Below are 22,728 nucleotides of genomic sequence, written 5' to 3'. Positions count from 1 at the left end.
AATGAAAGTGCACTAAAAAAATAAAATAAAATAAAATAAAATAAAATAAAATAAAATAAAATAAAATAAAATAAAATAAAATAAAATAAAATAAAATAAATAATAACCCACCTAGTAGTAGATGTTAATAGTTGGACATAATAAGATGTCAAATCCTAGCCTCATTATTTGTACACACACAAATCATGTAAATTATGTAACTGCCAAAAGTAAATTTTTAATAATAATAATAATAATAATAATAATAATAATAAATTAATAAATAAACAAAAGTTGATATAAACAATATGCCCTTGTTTTTTAATTGCATTATTACCTATTATTATTATTGTATTAAATTTCCCTCTGACAACAGGCTGAAGAACTCTGGTTTAAGAGGTTTAGAATGATGGGTTAAAAAAAACTCCATTTCCCATAATCCTTTGCAACACGAATGGCGAGTTAAAAGTTGCCCTGAGTTTTTATTTAAAAGTTCATCGCAGATAAGAAGAGGGCTAGGTAGAAATCGTACAAGTTTTATCAAAGAATTTACATTTGACTTAACGTTTAAATCTATCAAGCAAGATATTAACTGAAGTTCTTTAAAATTGAAGGTACTGATATATTTGAGTGTAACTTCGATTGTCCAGCAGTTTACACGTCGCTGTCTCTCCTGATTCAATGAAGTTCCGTGTTGTCACACAGTAAAGCAAAAGTGTCGTTAAAACATGTCTTATAAACCAGTAACACACGTGCTTTTTGATATGGACGGATTGCTATTAGGTGGGTGAGAATCCAGTTAAAATAAACAAGATTTTAAATCAACTCAGCGCTTGTCTTTCTGTTTGCATGCAGCATAATTAGAAAGACAACGTATTGAGTCTATATATAGATTTCTGATAGTTTCAAAGATTTTACATTTTAATCTATTTATTTTGATTAATTGTAATTTTATTATCATTATTTTGCTTTATTAACCTACTCCAGTTTTAATGACAAACATTCATGTTTACATCTAAAGTATTTAAAAATTGTATATTTGATCTAACTGGCAGGTGTCACCCACTCTTAAGCAAGGCACTTTCTGGATTATACGTCATTAATGTAATGACTTTTGTCCGTCCCATTTAGACTGCCTTACTGTATGTTTTTATTTGTACTGCATATCTCTGCAGATACAGAGAGGTTGTACACAGTTTCGTTCCAGGAAGTCTGTGACAGGTTCAATAAGCAGTATACCTGGGAAGTGAAGTCCTCCGTGATGGGCAAGAAAGCTCTAGAGGCCGCCAGGATCATAAGAGACAAAATTGGTCTCCCCATGACCCCCGAAGAGCTTCTGGAGGAGACCAGAAAAATTCAGGAGCGATTATTTCCCACAGCCTCTCTGTTGCCAGGTAATGTTATTGTAGAACTGGAAGGTGATTGTGAAACAGAAGGTGAATGATGGACTCGGTGAAGCAGCTAGGCCACACGGTTTGCCTCAGAGTCACCAAAGAAACTGGTTGAAGTTTGTCACACTGCTTGGTTATTGATTTAAGTGACCATTTCCTAACGTCTTTTCAGGTGTAGAAAAGCTTGTCAATCATCTGCACAAGCATGGCATTCCTATTGCTGTTGGCACAAGCTCAGCAGGACTAACTTTTGAGATGAAGACCAGCCGTCATAAAGAGTTCTTCAGCCTATTCAATCACATTGTTCTTGGAGATGATCCTGAAGTAAAGAATGGCAAGCCACACCCTGACATTTTTGTGGTTTGTGCCAAGAGATTCTCTCCCCCAGCCAACCCTGAACAGGTAGGAGTAAAGATACTATTCTATTCTATTCTATTCTTGTTTTGCCAATCAGTTCATCCTAATGTTCTTTTACATATTTAGCCATTCAGCAGACGTAAGCTTCCAGCCATTAGTGAGTTTGCATGTTGGCTATCACCTCTTTTTTTTGACAGTATATAGTCAAGTGCAAACAGTAGCGGCTGTTGAAAAGGTAATTCTGTAGCAAGAGTAGATTTGTACAACAAGAGCATACCTAAACAGTTTGCTGGCATCCTGAAGTATGATAATATGCATAATTGAAGGCTCTGGTTTCCCTACAAGCTCTGTCAGGAATTGTAATATAAGTTTGCCCTCTTTAGATTTGTCTTGAGCTGGTGCAAGATACATTGCTACTAAAACAAACAGTAATAATAATGGCATAAATCTAGTAATGCGTTTTTTCCTGGGTTGTTGTTCTGTTGTATCATTTTGTTATTTTCCATTTTTTGTACTATATTAGCCATTCTGTTTTGCTGTGTAGGTCTGGGAACTTTAGAATATTTTTTTCCTGTGTTTTTATATATGAAATATTTATATATGAAATATTATTAGTTTAAAAAGCTGTTTTCTACCTGGTGCTTCAGAAATCTTTCTAAAATGCTGATTTAATGCTCAGGAATCTTTCTTACTATGACAGTTAAATGGTTGTTCTGAAAGTAAGTGGAAACCATGATACAGTGCCTTTTTTATTTGATTAATAGAAGTTGAAGTTATTTGCAACAGACATTATACACAGAAGTTTTCTAAATTGGTCAATTGTGACATTTTTAATGCTACAAAAGATTTCCTTTTCAAATGAATGCAAATGAAAAATTCTTTTGAACTCTCTATTCATAAAAGAATTGAGAGAGAGAGAGAGAGAAAAGGAACACATTAGAACTATGGTTTTCTATGGTAACTTTTTATACTTTCCTTTAAAACAGAATTGTTTTTCATCCTCTTGAGCTTGAATGAAAAATTAATGTTGAAAAACCTATCTTGGCAATTAACCTTTGAAAAACTCTCAGTTATGTCATAAGTGAACGTAAACAGTTGAGAAGGAAATCGGCTGTGTATGATTATATTGGATCCATGCATTGTGTCTTAAAGGGATAGCGCCTAAATTTACTAGCTGCTGTCTGTATCTTTAATGTTAAAGGAGAGTAAAAAATACATAAATAAAAACAGTAACTGCTCTTAACTGAATTACTTTTGTAGTTTTAACAAGAGTTAATGTATATATATATATATATATATATATATATATATATATATATATATATTTAAGTAGCAAAGTCTATGCAATGCATTTTACATTTGATTATTTATACATCATCTGAAAGCACAACAAATAAGCTTTCCATTTATGTATGGTTTGTTAGGATAGGAGAATATTTGGTCAAGACAACTATTTGAAAAGTTTGAGTCTGAGGGTGCAAAAAAATCTAAATATTGAGAAAATCACCTTTAAAATTGTCCAAATTAAGTTCTTATCAATGCATATGACTAATCAAAAATTAAGTTTTGATATGGTAGGAAATTTACAAAATATCTTCATGGAACATAATCGTTACTTAATTTCCTAATGATTTTTGGCATAAAAGAAAAATCCATAATTTTGACCCATACCACGTATTGTTGACTGTTGCTACAAATATACCCATGCTTCTTATGACGGGTTTTGTGATCCAGGGTCACATATCATATTTTTTTCCAGTTCAGAATGATCAACAACGATGTGTTTAGAGTTTTAGGGTCCCTCACCAAGTGGTCCCGGGGGTCCTCCCTTGGTAGAAATTGCGTTCTGGGGGCAGGGGGCTAATAGCGATCGCCCTTGGTAGAAATTGTGTTCCATGGGGACACCCCTGGACCATGGGGCAACTGTAATTGTGTGGGTTGTGTGGTGCCAAAACATGCTACTGTATTTTAATCACTGCAATTTCGAGAGGAGAAATCCCCTATTTATATGTGTCCCTCCTGCATCTTTGCAGTGTGTAGGCCAAGTTGGTCTATTGAGCAGCATAAAAAACAAAACTTTTTTTCAAATTCTGAATGGATTATATATAGCTGTTTAATTATAGCTGACCCACCATCAACCGTTATTTTAGAATGTGTTGACTTAATAGCCCCTTTCACACATACGGTCTCATGTGTGAACAGGACCTTTTCAAAAATTTCAATAAATTCGTTCTGGCAATTCCAGTATGAGAAGTTCATTTACTGGTAATGTGCTCTGTGTGAATGCAGAACAAGATTACTGTATGAACACTTGCGAGTTCAGAACGCACTGGGCCAATCGGAACATTCTGACACAGATGACGCAGGGACATGTTTTCTCTTATAGTTCAGTGGCTTGGTTTGAAGTCCTTGAATACGATGTCTCTGGGCCAAAAGCAGCTGGATGAATGTTAACGTTTGACAAAAAAGAAAACATCAACAAAAGCACTGACCACCTGTACCCCTCCATTTACAAACGCAACACTGGGAGGCGCAGATGTTTAGAGGTAATTTCTGCTTAACGATGTTATAGAATTTATCGGTGTTTTGAAACAGGTGTGCGAATTGTGCATCACCAGTAAATGACGGAATGTCGTTGTCTTTGTGAACCACACGTTTTTTTGTATTTACCCTTGTATTTAAAGTGATATGGTAATTTTATGGCAATTTATTGGTATTACTGTGTAAAATGGGCTATTGTTTCCATGGCGACATGCCATGCTTGTCACGTGACACACCACAGCCATAATAGCTGTGAATGATGTATTGCTTTTATTTCATTTTTTCTTTTTTTTTTAATTCAAAATACTTCAGAGACGTGTTAACTATACTATGAAATATCTCATATTGCGACTATCCAACATGTCTAAGTCTGTCTCTGGTTCAGTGCCAGGAAAAGCGCAAAAGCAGATTTAATTTAGCAGTTGATCATGTGACGCACTGAATGTTCTAATCAAACCGGTGTGATCTTACACTTCACACCTCTGATTGGCCACCTGCCTTCCACAAATCAATGGATATGTCTGTGATTGGCTACTGCAAGACAGCATTGTAAATTTGCTCTTGTGGCCACAAACATGCATATACACTGGAAACAGGCAACTGCTGCTTACTTCCATTTTGTAGTTTGCATTTATTTTGTTATTAAAGGAGAAGTCCACTTCCAGAACAACAATTTACAGATAATGTACTCACCCCCCTGTCATCCAAGATGTTCACGTCTGTCTTTCTTCAGTCATAAAGAAATTATGTTTTTTGAGGAAAAAATGTCAGGATTTTCCTCCATATAATGGACTGATATAGTGCCCAGAGTTTGAACTTCCAAAATGCAGTTTAAATGCGGCTTCAAACGATCCCAAATGTGGATGTAAACTATCCCAGCAGAGGAAGAAGGGTCTTATCTAGCGAAACGATTGGTTATTTTCATAAAAAAAGTACAATTTATATACTTTTTAATGTCAAACGCTCATCTCTACTTTAAAGTTACGTTTGCCAGTTTGGAGCATTTTTTGTTTGTTAAATAGGCTATATGTTTTAGTTTTTTGAAATAGCTACCGACTAAGCTATTAGCTAGCGCCAGACAGTGAGTTGAACATAGTCTATGTTTGATTAATTAAGCCTTCTCAAATCATCATGACTTGCATAAAATAAAATCTATAGATATAAAACAGTTCAAGGATATAATGTTAGTTTAAATGTTAAACCTAGATAAATGGGTGCTAGTTGGCTCATATCCAACCATTTGTGCAGAGATTGGAAGCTAAAGCACGCTCTGCAAGACATGGAGGCGCCAGTGCGATAAATTGCATTTTTTTTCAGTGGACACAACTTAAAAATATGTTGTCATTTTATATGCCGTCACTCATAAATGTTAGACTAATGCCTAATTTGGAATTGTAAAGAGTCTACTTTTATTTGTGTCCACTCACAATATCAGTAAAATGTTGTGCTTTTATAAAATAAAGAAAACAAATACGATGCACTCTCTGCCGTCTTGGTCTTGAACAGGTGAGCGTCACAAAAAAAAAGAACCAAAACTCAGCTAATACATGCATCACAGACATGATAAATACATCTATAGAAAGATTTAAATTACTACTGAAAAACATATTGAACATATTGAAAATAAAAACTCTTTCATTATGTATTCCATAAAGATGAATTTATCTCTAAAGGCTCAGCCAATGGGCAGATGGCGAGTCAGGATCAGGTTTGAAAACCACTGCATTAGAATGATTTTTGAAGGATCTGCTTTGCCATCACAGGCATAAATTACAATTTAAACAATGGTTTGTTTGTTTGTTTATTTATGTATGATTGTGTACATTAAGATTTTGTGATCATAAGAGATTACAAAATCTCACTGACCCCAAACAAATTGAAAATTTCTTGTCCTAATGATCCCCAACTTTTGAAGCCATACACAAGCAATATTACAGATTATTTATTGCTTTTGTGAGTTACGAAGAAGTTAATATAGACAAAATATAACCTTTTTAATGATTTTTTTTTTTTTTTTTTTTTTTTAAGCAGTTAGACTTTGCATGGCCATTTGACCAATCAAATTAGAGGACCAGGACTAACTGTTGCGTAATGTAATATAATTAAAATTAATTAGTAATATAGTCAAATATTATGGACTTTGCTTGACATCACCCCAAGCTGTTTAAACAGGTGTGTGTGCTGTGTATTTTACACAAAGACAAATTGACTTCCTCTGTTTACAGTTCCGTTTTTTCCAAATCAGTGGATAATGCTCCTTCCTTCGTCTTTTAATTTTCTTCTGTAAGTCAGCAACTAATTTTATATAAGACTTTAAACCCGAATGTGAGATGAGAATTAGCAAGCCATTGCACCCTCCAGTTTTTTTCCACAAACCAACACATACTAAAGTGCTGTGAATTTGTGAACACTATACAAAACTGAATGTTTGAGTTATCTATGTCTTGCATGCCTTTTAGTTGGCAGTATTAAAATGCAAATGATAGTGCCATTAATTCATTCGGAAATCTGTATGGTGAGATGAACTGTTTAAAGCCGCTTGTCTGTTCTGTAAGTGGCAAGCTGCTCATTTTCTTCTTTAATTGCCTTACATGATGCTTGCTAACAAAGTCTAGCAGGAAATAATCAATCACAAATAGGGATTAACTAGATGCATGTTTCATTTTACACTGTCATAAAACCCTTCCCTGAAAAATAGTAAAAAAAACAAGCATTGAAGGAAGGGAAGAGAGTGGCTGGAAGAAGAAACAGGACTATGAATTGACTTGTTTCTTTTGTCCTTGAGGGACCGGTATTTACTCCTTCAGGATTGTGTTCTGTTCTTGGATCAGCTTCCTCTAGTACAATAATACCCGTGATAAGGGAGAGAATCAGGACTTGAGTTTAAAATGGAAAACACAGAGGGCGTACTTGAGGACTATTTATATCTTAGACATCTGCCAGTTTATATTATGTATATTGTACACATATTAGTATAATTCATGTTGTTGTGTGATATTTTTATTTAAAGTACTAAAGCATAAAAACACAATATTTTGACAGAACTAATTATCCAACAATTTATACAGCTTTAGTTAAAGTCTTTCAGGCTTTTCTTAACATTTTTTTCTCAAGTCGCTTCCCCGCTCCAACCAATCTTCACAAAATATGAAGCATCCAAGAAAGTGAAAGGGCATTAGAAAAAAAAAGTATTGCGGTTAAACATTTTAGAATATATAAACAGTATTTTACATTTTAAATGTATAGTATTCTTTTTCTATTTTAAAACTGGTTGGTTTGGTTCAGTGCTCTTTATTGAAGAACTCTGAAGAACTTCAAAAAATCGTTTTTGTTAAATGAATGGGAAAATACATGCCTCTATTGTACCATTTTAATCACAAATCACACTTAGCATGGTTTTTCAGATTTTATTCACAATCAGGAATTTTCTAGCAATTCGGATGGACCCCAGGGGTGGATACAAGAAAATACTGTTTTAGAGAATGTACCGGTTTCACATATTGTTGTCAGTATAATGTTCATTTGTTTTCTTAATGCATTGATTAAACTTGCACTTGCATTTTGACAGGATCAAAAACATCAATTCTCCAATATGGCTTAATAATCATAGTAATCAATTCAAAAAACAAAAAATCGGAATGGATTGCTTTTAGTTAAAATAACATGCATTATTTAAGCATATATACATATTTCAGTAATTGGGTTACTTGTGGGAACTACTGCTACAGTATGTCATTGAGCTTCAATTAAGCCAGTTGGATACAGTGCATGAGTGGGCTGCAGGATTATTTTGAAGCAAGAAGCTGGTAAGGCCATTTTGAATTTAAATTACCTTTGCAATATGATTGTGGTAGGTGTAACTGGTGCACAAATTCGGTACACAAACCGAATTTGGATGAGGATGTCTTTAGTTGGTAGAACAGCTTTGTTGAAATTAATTGAGAACTGAAAAGTTGAGTAGATTTAGACACAAGTGACTATGATTGTATGGACAAAAACATTTCAAACATTCTTCAAAATATTTTTTTTTGTTCTGTAGTGGAGAGAAAGTCATACAGGTTTGGAATGCCATAGAGGCAAGTAAATTATGGCATATTTTAGAGGAGAAGTCCACTTCCAAAACAAAGATTCACATATAATGTACTCACCCCCTTGTCATCCAAGATGTTCATGTCTTTCTTTCTTCAGTCGCAAAGAAATTATGTTTTTTGAGGAAAACATTTCAGCATTTTTCTCCATATAATGGACTGCTATGGTGCCCTGATTTTGACCTTCCAAAATGCAGTTTAAATGCGGCTTCAAACGATCCCAAATGCTGTTGTAAATGATCCCAAATGAGAGGAGGAAGAAGGGTCTTATCTAGCAAAACGATCGGTTATTTTCATAAAAAAAAAAAATAATCTCAAACGCTCATCTTGCCTTTCTCTCCCCTGAACTCTGTGTATTCTGACTCAAAACAGTTAGTGTATGTCGAAAAACTAAGAACAAAAGACAAAGAAGATCAAACACCCTTATCAAAAAAGGTAAAACAGTGATATAACGGTCGTGAACCGGAACAAAAACGGTCCAAGCAGAGTAAGGCAAGACAAGCGTTTGGTATTAAAAAGTATATAAATTGTATTCTTTTTATTAAAATAACCGGTCGTTACGATAGATAAGACCCTTCTTTCTTGGCTGGGATTAAACGCATTTAAACTGCATTTTGGAAGTTCAAAATCGGGGCACCATAGCAGCCCATTATATGGAGAAAAATGCTGAAATGTTTTCCTGAAAAAACATAATTTCTTTACGACTGAAGAAAGAAAGACATGAACATCGTGGATGACAAGGGGGTGAGTAAATTGTAAATTGTTGTTCTGGAAGTGGAGTTCTCCTTTAATTTATTGGTGAACTATGCATTAAATGATGAAAGGCTGTTGACTGGCACTTGAATTTTGTTTCTTCAGCTTTAGAGTTTCAAGAGCCATCAACAGCTGAAGAAGTAATAGATCATTTTCATGAGAGGGTATATTTACATAGCACAAGTTACCCGAGAACTCAAGTAAGCGACACCAATGATCGATCATAAAAACAATGATCAACTATTATCGTGCATGACGTAGCTTTTAACCTTTTTCAGAATTCAGTTACAGGCTACATTAACAAACTTGTCAAAAACAAGTTCATTTTTAGCTTTGTGATTATAGAATAATTTTTAGGAATGTTGTGGGGTCTAATTCATTAGATAACAGTTTTCTCTAGCACTGCATATGGTACAGCAACAGTGCTAAACTGTCTGGAGAGGCTCACGAGATTTGTTCTTTAGTACATCTGATTGAAACACAATGAGGGTCTTGAGACTAAGTCTTTAAAATTATTTAAAGTAAATGATGATTATATGGTTACTTAAAGTATGGTAAAGTAACCATATTAACTACGCAATGCTTACGCTGACAATCAGCTACTAAATATCTTTTATCAAGCAAGTGGTGTGTGTTTGTTTTAAGAGCTGTCTTTCTCTTTCTCTCTTTTTAATAAATAACAAATAAATGCAGCATTTTTTTTTGACCTATTTGAGACCACATAGCTCTCCAAAATGTTCCCTATAGCCCACAGCTTACTTTTTTTTTTTTTTTTTTTTTTTAATATTTTTTTTTTTTTTTTTTCAGGTGAGATGGCACACACATACAAAAAAAAAAAAAAAAAAAAAAAAAAAAAAAAAAAATTCCATGGATTAGCTTTTACGCAGCATCATTGAACATGTTCCAGTGTCACAGTCCACTGGCAGGGTCTCCAGAGACGAAGCACTGAAATACAGATCCAATGCTTCACTGCCATTAACTTACAGTGGAATTGGCTAATAGAGATCCCATGAGACAGAACTCAAATCTGGCGAGTAGCTGTCCAAGTAGAAGTGTAGAAGTGTGGCTTCCTACCTGATCTCATGACGAAAACATACCTGTGGGAGCTTTTTCGCAGGATGCAAAATAAGTATCAAAAAGCACGTATCACAGCAGCTTTTAACAGAAATTAACACTAGAGGTGGTAAAACAGTGAGCACTTGTAATCGTTTTCATACACTGTTATGATTACAGCTCCATATGTTTTACTTTTCCATAGGTTTAGGGTTAGGTGTGGGGAAGGGGTTAGGATTAGGAAATCATGTAACGATTTCAACAAGAAGGGGTAATGATTTGGCAGGGGGTCGAATATGGACAGCCATATGGTAGCTCAGCCAGCACGGAATTGGACTTAAGATGCGGAATCTGGGCTGCAACAATTATTTGATTCTATTAGAGTATTCAATTAGGGGAAAAACAAAAAAAAAAACAAAAAAGCAAAAAAAAAAAAAATCTTCAATTGCATTTTGCCTATGTCGAGTAATTGGCAAAATAGTGCAAAATAAGTGTTGCATTCAACATATTAACCATCAAATACCGAGACAGCTGTCCGCGGCTAAAAAATAACTATTGTTCTTAAATATTTAATAACATTTGCGAAATAAGTGTTGAACCGCTGTTGAACCTCTAATCCAATTTGAATGCTTTAAAAAGTACCACAAAGCTGAGATTCTCCACTTTTCTTCTGTTTCACATTTGTCTTTTATTCAGAGGCTCTTGAACTTCATCACATTTTGATCCCATTGATTCGTTAAAAGAAACCATTGCATTTCGTCCCTCTGAGCCAAACAGGAACAATTGTTGACGCTTAGTCCCACCCCCGTGCCCAGATTGGTTCAAACTTTCATCTATTCAACCAATAAACACAGATTTTGCACTTTTGAACCACTAATTAGAAAGTAAAATGCGTCGTGCGTGCGTGAAAATAAACACGAAATAACACATTTGCATTGCAGCACTCTAAAAAGCACAGAAAAACACACAACAGAGCACTTTGACATAAAACAAACCAAAAACAAGGATGAAACAGTGGTACATATCGGATAAAGCGCTGGAATTTATGTTTTGACGTGGCTGTGCGCTGTCCCGGTAAAACGTGGAATACATCCAGCGGATCGATCCATTTGGCTGTTATATTATGTAAATTATTCTTATATAGTTTATAAAGATTTTTCTGTTGCACTCTGTATATTTTTCTCTCATTTTGTGAGTAGTTTGTGAATCATTTGCACTGTTTGTATATTTGTTGTGCAGTTGTTTTCACTACTTGCTGCACTGTTTGCATTTGTTGTTAATACTCTGATTGAAAATTATATTCCTCTGAAAAAAAAAAATATATATATATTATATATTTTTTTTTACTGCATTTTGTTATGTAACACTGTTTCCATTTACTTTACTTCCTAAACATTTTTGAACACATCTATATTGTCAGTGAACTACCTGTTTTTTACTGAAGAGCACCTATAACAATATTGCAATAAATGGCTATAACTTGGGGAATGTTGTATGTAGACAAAATTTTATTTGGAAGTGTAAAACACCCAACTGCAACTTTCTAAAGAAATAAAAATCTAAACTTCAGGAGTTTCTGATTGAGTACACAGTAAAAATTGTTGCATTTTTTTCTTAATTTTGGAAATTCTTTCATTCTTAGAAAAGACAGAAAGGAAAATTGTGACTTTAAATTAGCTAGACTGAAACTTCAAGTTCTCCTGTTTACAATGATATATAGCACTTGATGCTGACTGCTAGAATAGGTCTAAAAAAGCTAAGAAAAATGCAGGCATGTCAGGTGTCCCCGAAAATGTTCTAGGTCTTTAAGGGTTAAACCCACTTAAAAATCATATTAAAGCATAATGCTATTAAGAATCACAAACGCCACGATTCGATTAAATAAATATTTGCAATGTAGGTTTAATATTCACTTTAATTATTTACATGCGCATAGGTACGTGCATCTCAGAGTGGCTCCATTCACAGTAAATGCTACTCTACAAACTGTTATCATTTACATGTGTGGAGCATCTCAGACTCCATCTCTGCATGTTGTTGTAATTGTTCATCATGATTTCGAAGTAAAAGTTAATCCCTCACTCCGAGTTTATACATTTTGATGTCCACATATTCAAGAATTTGGCTGTAGTGTTTCTATCATAAAGAAATGGCCAAATATTAAAGAGCAAGTGGACATTTGAATCAAATGTTGTTGAGTCAATATTAAACAGGGATTAGATCACGCAGTAAACTGTAAAAACAATTTTCAGGCTGTTGGCGCCCTTTGCAGGCATTTGTTATAATGCGTAATGCATATTAGCTCTATTGATTACAATGCATTATGCATTTTAACTTTTTTCAACAGAACTATATAATTACTTGGTTTTGATACTTTATTTGAACTAATTATTATTGCCGCATTGCTATTATGTATTTTAAGTCATTCTAAAGGCTATTGTTCACTTAAGTCTATTTTTATTACTACTAAAAATTAATTCGAATTATCCAATCATTTGATTAATAGTCAGAATAATCGACACATTACTCGATTATGATAATAATCGTTAGTGACAGCCCTAGTACAAATCCCATGACAAACATGACTCACGATGAAAGAGCTGAAAGATAAGAGATCGAAAAACGGGTAGGTTTAGGTATAGTGCAGATGGTATGTTATTTATAATGTCACAGAGCATTAGAGTTAGCACCACTCAACAAACATTTCAGGACAGAACTGCGGTGACATACAAAACCAACGTCACATAAAACGTACCATTTGTATGTTCATCTGTTGATCTGTTGGGGAAAAAAAAGAACGTTCTTTTAGCACCACTCAGTGGACATTTCTGTTGGAAACTGCAGTGATATGTTTTTATTGGTATGTATTTCGTGTCTGTCAAAAAGTTCGTACAGGAACGTTTTTGTCATGAGATCGGTTTGGTTCATGTTTTCAGTACTGCAGTGTCTTCTCATCTTCTCTTATTTGTAAAATAATAAACAAATAAAAGGACAAAATGACATTACTGCACCAAAAGTAAACACTGTCTATATTTCTAGGTTCAATATTTGGGAAAAAACAGTGTCTTTATAATCATTCAGAGGTCTCCCATGAATCTAGAAATGCAGACAGTGTTTACTTTTGGTACAGTAATATCATTTTGTCCTTTTATTTGTTTATTTTAATTTTTGTATTATTATACATTAGTTAAAAGTTTAAGAGTTTAAGAATGCTATGAATTGTATTGAATCACCTATTCAGTGATTCTCATTAAATGGAATCATCCACAATGGTGGAAATTTATGAAATGTAAATTAAATTTATTTGCTGTAAACCCAAAGATTCACACGCCTAGCATTCAAATATGAATTTACCCATTTTTCCTGACATATTTTTAGTTGCTTCTGGTTAGTGAGCCATACGTCTAGTACCACAGTTTCTCATTTGGATAGAGATCAGTTTAAATGGGCCATAGTAGGACTGTTTCCTTTTTGGTTTGCTCCAAAAATTTGTTTATTTGTTTTGTTGCAAGATGAGTCTTCCAAGCTGAAAGGGAAGTTCAACCCAAAAATGCAAATGTTGTCATTATTTAGTCATTCTCATGTCATTCCAAACCTGCATGACATTCTTTTATGGAACACAAGTCCTTTTTTTAGGATTAAAAGCTCCATTTGCCAGAACATAATACAGGTTTGAAACAACGTGAAGATGAGTAAATGATAACCAAAGGTTGTTTTTGGTGAACTAAATCATTAAGTTATTTTACAGACAGGTTTTGGTGCATTATTTCCCTTTATTTAAGTCTCAGTCACTTTTTTTTATGTTGTGGGCAGTGTCAGATGTCTGTCACGTTCTTCAAATTTTGGATACCAGTGTCTATTTTGGTGTTATCCATATTTATTTATTTATTCACTTATTTATTTTGGTAGCTTGTTTAGTCTAAATGTAGTTCTTTTTGGGTAACGTTTTGTGCCACTCTCTCATACAGGCCAGTGTTACAGCTAAAGCTCTCATTATATTTGAATGATACACCTTTATTGTTTTCCTAATGTGCAGTTAAGAAGTGATGTAGCTTTCTGTTCTTGATTAGCAATGATCCAAAGGGCTTCACTGGGATGCCCAGCTGGTTAATATTTTGTCCCATTTTATAATTTATACATTTGTTTTACTTTATCTCTTTAAATTCTTAAGGGTACTCTTCAGAGTTTGTGTTCACAAAGAACACTAAAGGGTTCAGTAGTCTTTTGGATTCACAAACTGAATAATGATCTACTAACTGTGGGAGTTGACTCACAGGTAGAGGCCAATTGTAAGGCAATTGTGGCCTTGCAGGTGTTTTTGATCTGTGTAATCTGAGAACTCCTGCCACACAGAGACTGAAAAGCTTTTTTTTTTCCTATGATATTGCTTGTGAATGTTTTACTAACATGATGCAGTGTTATGGTCAAATAATCAAATTTGTGCTAAGCACACACTCATTGCAGATCAACCGTTTATATAGTTAATCTCAGAGTCACTTAACTAGCATTTGACCATTCATTTGAGAAAACTAACACTTTTGTTTTTGCCCCCATTTTTCATGAGCTGAACATGGATTTTTTGTCCATGTACACACATGGCCTATTTTCTTTCAAAAATCGTTCACAGATCTGTCTAAATCTGTGTTAGTGAGCACTTCTCCTTTGCCGAGATAATCCATCCACCTCACAGGTGTGGCATATCAAGATGCTGATTAGACAGCATGATTATTGCACAGGTGTGCCCTTAGGCTGGCTCATCTGCATGCTCGTCGTCCTCATCGGGGTCTCGACCTGACTGCAGTTCGTCATCGTAACAGACTTGAGTTGGCAAATACTCGCATTCGATGGCGTCTGGCACTTTGGAGAGGTGTTCTCTTCACGGATGAATCCCGGTTTTCACTCTACAGGGCAGATGGCAGACAGCATGTATGGCGTTGTGTGGGTGAGTGGTTTGCTGATGTCAGTGTTGTGGATCGAGTGGCCCATGGTGGCGGTGGGGGTATGTCATGGACAACGAACACAGGTGCATTTTATTGATGGCATTTTGAATGCACAGAGATCCTGACGAGATCCTGAGGCCCATTGTTGTGCCATTCGTCCATGACCATGGACCAAGGATCTGTACACAGTTCCTGGAAGCTGCATAGCCAGCATACTCACCGGACATGACATGTCACACGTTCAGCATGTTTGGGATGCTCTGGATCGGCCGTATACAACAGTGTGTTCCAGTTCCTGCCAATATCCAGCAACATCGCACAGCAATTGAAAAGGAGTGGACCAACATTCCACGGGCCACAATTAACAACCTGATCAACTCTATATGAAGGAGATGTGTTGCACTGCGTGAGGCAATGGTGGTCACACCAGATACTGACTGGTTTTCAGACACACTGTGTCAGAAATTCAGCCTGATCATCACACAGTGCGTTTGCAACCGCGCGAGCCACGTTTACTGACCAGCCAATAAAAATGTGACATGAAATCAACGCGAAATGGCGCTAAAATTTACAACTGCTTACCTCGAGCTCATATTCCTTCCTCTTTCACTGCTTTCACTTTTTTCAGTGCACATAAAAACTACAGCTGCCAAAGTGTGATTCATTCTGCTCTTATTGTTTACCACTAGCACATGCTCATGACATTTTATTCTTCTATAATGTGAGTCATAGCCTATGAGTCAATGGGTATTATGTTTGTAGTTTACATGCATGTTGTTTATTAGATCCATGTCACACAGTGTGGTCAGCAATGATCTTATAGGATTGCTAAAATTGTGCAGTGTGTAGAAGGCTTTAGCCACAGAAAAAACAAAACAAAACAAAACAAAAAATCCACAGGCAGTGGCGAAGTCACGCAGTCCGTGACAGATCGCTAACGGCTGGTCTATGCGGTAATACATTGGGCAGGACAAACAAACACTTTTCATCAACCTCAAATATGGCTTTTAATTTAAATAATGTAGCAGCAACATTACATGGGTGCTCAATCCAATGTTAACCTAGCAAAATGTGCACTATTGAAGTGTCTGTGCAAAGGGCGGAAGCTGAACAGTAGCGCACTTACTTCATGACAGAGGGAGGCGCCAGTGCGGTCACTTGCTCTTTTAAAATACTTTTTATTTTTGGTCATACAGATAAAAGTAATACATCTTTCGAATCTGTAAAGACTCTACTCTACGTGCACTTACAATAACAACAAAATGTTGCGCCGTTGTAAAATAGTTGCTACGTGCCATCTTGGTGTCTGTGAACTTGAGCATGAAACTTTGAAACTCTGTGTATACTGCTTACAGACATGAAAAATATATCTATAGAGAATATAATATAATATAATATAATATAATAAGCTGTCACAAAATGTCATACAATTTTCATCCATGTTTTAATGTAAATTGTTTTCATTTGTGCCTTAAAAAATTTGATTACATTTCTGAATGATTAAACTTTTATAAACTCATTAGACATTCTTTTTGAATAAAACAGCACAGATTTACATATCATACCTCTCCTCTGCCATCAAATATTGCTCTAGAGTGCTTGAGAAATCACAGCAGAGTACTCAAGCTTTGCATCAAGCGTCTCATTCCTCATACTTTTCTGTTAGAAGAGCTTTATCAGTCTTAGATCAGCTTAATATCAACAGCTGTAGCCTTGAGTAGCCCATTGTGCGATTTTTCCGGAACACATGTAGGTAACACATGGTCTAGCATGTTGTTTCTTCTTGGAACTTTTCTGAGAGATTCATGGTCCATTCAGCTGGGTCCTAAATTGTGATTCAAACCTGCATCTCCCCAGATAAGATATGAAAGTGGTGCTGAGAGGAAATCGACAGAGTGATCAAGGGAATAATAAATGATGCTGTGTCATGTGCCTACCTTGATGTGAACTGTGGGCTTCAGTGTTCAACCTGTTTGTGTGTGTGTATAAAAAAAGAGAAAGAACAGATGAAACAACAGTGGAGGAAGAGGGGCATTTAGAATGAGGAAGGATCCAAGAGACTGATAGAAAAGGACAAAGACAAAGGGAAGGAGAGTGGCCGTTCAGCACTTTGCATGTTTGCAGCATCACTGCTTTTCTGTATGCACCATGAATTTCTTATCCTTTTCAAAATGGTTGAAGAAAATCTAATATAATGCAGAAAAGGCTTCTGCTTCTCTTTGTCTCTGTTTCTCTCTTTTTCCACATCCCCATGAGCACTTTATATTAAATGAATCACCCAAAAATGAAAATTCTGTCATCATTTTTTCCAAAGCCAAATAATTTTCTTTCTTCCGTAGACCACAGAGGAGATGTTTGGCTAGAAGTTTATACTACTTTTTTTATATATTTAAAGAGAATAATAGCCAGAGGCTGTCAAGCTCCAGAAAAATCCATATGACTTGTGCGCTACAATATAAAAAAAAAAAAATCTGTAAAATAACATCAAATATATTGTCTTTATATAATTGTCTCTGTTGTATCTGTAGGCGTATTTTCAATTGCACATTGCATTTAGTTGTGTTTTAGTGTTGCGTTAAATGGTACTAGTAATTTTCTACAGAACATTTTTTTTTCCCCGAACAGAGATATTGCACATCTTCTGAAGCAATATGAAAGCTCTGTGTGAGGATTAGACTGTTATTCATGGAAAATCTTCCTGTAATGCGGCTGGGTTCATATCTTGTCAAATTTTGTATCAGTGACAGCAAACCTGGCGTGACACTCCTTTACCTATTTCATATTTGAAAGTGCATGCAGTCTATGTAGTTCATATGACTTTAAACAAACCAAGAAAAAGTTTCAGTATCAGATAAAATAGAATCAAAAGAATAAATTGAGTTTCGTTTGCTCTCAACCCAAAGATTCACACCCTTACAAGAAGATTTTTGACAGTTTTTTCTGGACAATTTTCAGTTTGTTCATGTTAGAATTATGTTGAGTAACACAATTATATTAGAACTAGGGCTGTGAATTAACACTTAATTAATTAGTATTAAAAAATAACACAATTAAAATATTTTAACACAGTTAACGAGCTGGCTCTGCCCTCAGACCTGTACGTTATCTTATATTTCATACAGTTGACTGTTGACAAATATGATGCAGGGCAACAACTCCATAAATGCAGTTATGCCCTAAAATTCAATATATTCAAGATAAAAATTGCCCCTGTATGTGTTTTCTCTCACATATCACACAATATCATGGGCAGCAAGAGCAATATGACAGAAGTGCAGACTTTGTCCCAATCGGTCATGAGCTTAAATGTGATTTTATACAACAGTTCAGTAAATAAGTAAATAATATTTCAACATTATATTATGTGTTTTTGCTCTATTTTGAAGAGAACATATTACCTTTGAAGCCATAGCAGAATTGTTGCGCATCTCTGACCAACACAGCGGTGTTTAGTTTCTGAATGAATCTGCATTTTGAAGCTGTTTGAATGAATCGAATGAGTGAATGGATGACTCATAAAGACATTTACTGTTACCTGCTGGCAGATTTAGCTTCTTATTTAGAGTATCATTTCATTAAAAGTTCACCCTAAATAAATAAATAAATTCTGTCAGTATTTACTCACCCTCATGTCATTTCAAACCTTTCATTTGTGGAACATAGCATCTGTTTTGATCATAATAACCATAATATGTTTTGGTTACCATTGACTTTCACTGTATTAACAAAAAATACTGAGATGTTTCTCAAAGTATCTTTCTTTTCCATAGTTTATGTTAGGCTGTTAGTATTAGTAATGTCTATTTGATACTTTATCATTTCTCATAGCTTTAAATAATCTTTTGTGGGTATTTTCACAGTCAAATTTATTTAGCAGTTAATTAGATTAATTAATCAATACAACATGTAATTAATTAGATTCAATATTTTATTTTATTTTATTTTATTTTATTTTATTTTATTTTATTTATTTATTTATTTATTTTTTTAGAAATAAGGAGTTCAGTGATATAAAATCCAGTGATATTTGGCATCATTGATGTGTGGATGTTTGATGTTTGAATTACATATTTATGTTTGCTGTTTGATTTAAATATTTGAAATGAGGAGGCAAATTCCTCAAAATTTTTTTTTTTTAAATCAAATGTAAATTCATGTCACATTTTCTTGGTTAAATAAACATTACTTACACTATCAGAAAAAGAAGGCCTATTTTATTTTATTTTTTTTTAAAAAACATCAGTCATCAAAGCTCTGTAAATATTGTTCAGAGACAAAGATATTTCTTTTAAATTTCACCTTGCTGATTACTCTGAAAACTCACACATCATTTTTCATGCCAAGTCTTATTTGGGCGTAACAAAAGTGGTTATATCTAAGTGTGTGAGTTGTATACTATTTAAAATTTGTTTTCCCATTAACACCATTATATTGTTCATTCAGATGAACACAGAACACACACAGACAAAAGCAGAGCTGAAGAAAACCAGTCATATTGCAATGAAGGCATTGCCTCCCCTCACTCGACTTTCCCCCATTCATTCTCAGTTACCCCCAGAAAAGTCGTGGCACAATTTAGGGCGTCTGTTAACTTTACCTTTACCCCGGTGTCTGTGTTGGACAAATACTACAAAACTAGAAAAACAAGTGATTTATACACTTGAATATTGTATTTTTATTTTTAGTTTTTCTCATCCAATTTTTTGAGGAGACACTGCCTCCCTTGCCTCCTCGGAGGAAATGCCCCTAATATACTGCATTTATGGTCATTTTTGGAACTTGGCAGCTCCCGTTTATGGTTCGACTGTATGAAAAAAAGCAGCATGAATATTCTGCCAAGATTAAACCGATTTTGAGTGAAATGAGGGTGAGTAAATCATGACAGGATATTCATTTTTTCCATTTAACTCTTATAATACGCTTTTAAAAGACAATTTATTAATTCTCTGCCATGTATTTTCACACCAGATGAGATGTCCTTGGGGCAAAGCGAAAAAGTTTGAGAAGAAATGCCAGAGTGGCACCTCTTTGTTAAGGCAATTGCTGGTGCTAATGTAGCTGTCGTTTCAGGAGGTCAGCGGTTCAGGAGTTGCTCTTGAATTATCTTTCAACCTTTAAAACCTGTGAAAAGACATTGAAATTCAAAGAAACGGCATCATTACTTTGTGCTATCATCTCGCATGGAAGCTTGCAAAGGTGAAACCCCTCTGAAACATTCTGCTGATTTAAAACATTATATCTGTGATCAAAGCTCAAGGGCGTAGCAGGTAACGAATGTTACCAGAACCAAACCAATGTGATTCATGTCATTTCAGAGCACTGACATCTGAGAGAAGGTCTGGAAATCAATGAGAAAGATATTCCAAGCATGGATGTCTGTCTGTCTGTGATCGCAGACTGTTCATCACCCTGCACCAGAATACTCTTAATAATATATGTGGGTTCCTGCTCTTCAAAGGGAACCTCAGATCAAAAATTAATCCCTCTCCATTGTGCATGCATTGGCCTTGGACATGGTCAATATATAGTTTCCCTTTGAAAAAAAAAGAAAAAAAAAAAACACTCGTTTTGCTTTGGTGTTTAGATCGTTTTTTTTTTTTTTTTTTTTTTTTTTTTCCTCAGGATCGAACTTGATAAATCTCAAGCACGTAGAAACCCGTGTATTTCCCATATCAAGGAGATCAGGCCCAACTATCACCAAACCGTAAGGGCCATTAATCAGCTCAACCTTTTCAAGTTCATGCTAGCTAAGAGCAGAGTAGCATTAGAGGGGAAATTTAAAGGCGACTTTCTGATCTCCATCCATTGCATGCACGTGGTGATGTGAGGAAGGCCAGCATGACATGAATACTGAGTAGTCTTTCCAGAGGCATGGAAGCCCTCTCATGCATGTGAGTAATGTATGTATGCCCAGTCATCTGTCTCCATTGTGACCAGAGGCAAAGAAGTGGACCACCTCTTTCTGGAAGAGTCAGGCATTTTGCATCCCTCAGTGCTGAGCATTGCAGTCAAGGGAGTGGAGCTGTATAAAAGGTGGGTTCAGTCCCACGGCTTAGATTAATGAAACATAGAGGAACAGAAGTTCATGTTCTTCTGTGAACACAAGGGAAGTCACATTTTCCCATCATCTATCATAATGACAGAGAAAGAGTGGTGTGATCCAGCATATTTGATATGGAGCAGGACAAAAGATGAGAGAATGTGTTTTTTAGAAAGAACCAAGATTCTTTTTGTATTGGATTCAAACTTTGTGAATTTGTCAGTGATGTGAGCTACTAGAAAACTAGGGATCTGCATAGTTTTAAACTTTGTTTTATTGGTGGTTTGTCCCAATGACTTGTCAATGATTCTTAATAAAGCCCTGTATAATTGACCTGATTTTCACATTTCTTTGGGAACATGTATTCAAATGAAATGGTTAAACAGGTGCAGTGGAACCCTCAAAACAGGATACTCAAAAAACAATCCAAGATGTGACTACATGGGCAAAGATGTCCATCTGCATGTGTATGGCTTTAGTGGTAAGGCTTTCACGAGGTTCTATTTCAAGGCACAATTTTTCCAAAAGAAAACAGATACAGTTGATTGCCCGACAGACTGTTTCATACACTAGTGTAAAGTGTTACACACATGAGATTTGTTCGCAAAAAAATAAGGAAAGTGAAAGCCTGGCGTAAACTGTACGATTTTTGAAACCTTTATGATGTGATGTCAAAGAGATTGACAAGGCAGTTTACAGTCTTTCATGCCAGACTGTACAATAAATTGTAGCCAAGACATCTAGCCATTTCCGTCACACTGGATGAGAAGCACTGCAAAAAATAAATAAATAACACACACACACACGACAGTGCAAATGGAAAGAATGTGCAATCTATATTACGATATTTCTGTATACACATTAACTTCACTCAAGCACTAAAAAGACAAATGTATAGTTAAAAATAGGTGAAATCATTATGTACAATAATAGTGATTTATGAATAATTATGCAACCCAGGCTCATGAAAACACATGCTTCTATATTAATTTCTGCAACACCGTAATTATGTACCTTACTGCACGTTTCGTGGCAGTTTCAAAGTGAAATGTCCATAGAGTGGTGCTAAAACACGTTCAATACATGACCGTGGCAAGTTTTACGCTGGTACATGCACGTACTGCTGCATTTTTATTAAGCTGCTTGAGGTACATATTGTGGCTGTTCAAAATTCAAATATCTGGGGAGTGTTGCTAAAGGTTAATGCTCCATCGTGTTTTTTTTTTTTTTTGTGCTGTTATATTCTGTTGCTCTGGCTGTTTCTGCTCTCCATTCTATTCATCGAACTTATTCTTTTCAAATGTTGCGAACCAGTTCCCTAGACATTTAAAGGACCGTATCAGCCCCCTACACCAAACCCAACCCTAATCCACCCGATAGTGTTAACAAATGCAAAAGTGATATAAAAACGCATTTGTTGATGCAGCCATGATATTTTAATTGTTTTAGCTGTTTTGTCGAACCTCAGTTTTGGCTTAGTACCAGAGCTCTGTATCACTCAGGTGCAACACTGTATCGCGTGAGCTACCGAGCAAACCTACTGAATTAGCCTACATTTACACTAGTGCATTTTTGTTTAAAATGCA

At 35.2% G+C, this 22,728-nt stretch overlaps 1 protein-coding gene across 1 annotated transcript in view; it reads left to right on the top strand.

The window, feature by feature from the left end:
• Positions 1-628: 628 nt before the first annotated feature.
• The window catches only part of pudp (pseudouridine 5'-phosphatase), a 38,955-nt gene continuing 16,855 nt past the window's right edge, over positions 629-22,728 (top strand). Inside the window, exons 1-3 of the mRNA XM_051121749.1 lie at positions 629-762; positions 1,155-1,373; positions 1,543-1,772. Of these exons, the coding sequence (XP_050977706.1) occupies positions 708-762; positions 1,155-1,373; positions 1,543-1,772 (504 nt within the window). The 5' untranslated portion in view covers positions 629-707. The remainder of the gene's footprint in view (positions 763-1,154; positions 1,374-1,542; positions 1,773-22,728) is intronic.

This window comes from Labeo rohita, chromosome 1, assembly GCF_022985175.1.
Source record: "Labeo rohita strain BAU-BD-2019 chromosome 1, IGBB_LRoh.1.0, whole genome shotgun sequence".
In the NCBI taxonomy this organism is placed as follows: Eukaryota; Metazoa; Chordata; class Actinopteri; order Cypriniformes; family Cyprinidae; genus Labeo; species Labeo rohita.
This window is presented reverse-complemented; position numbering and strand designations above follow the sequence as displayed.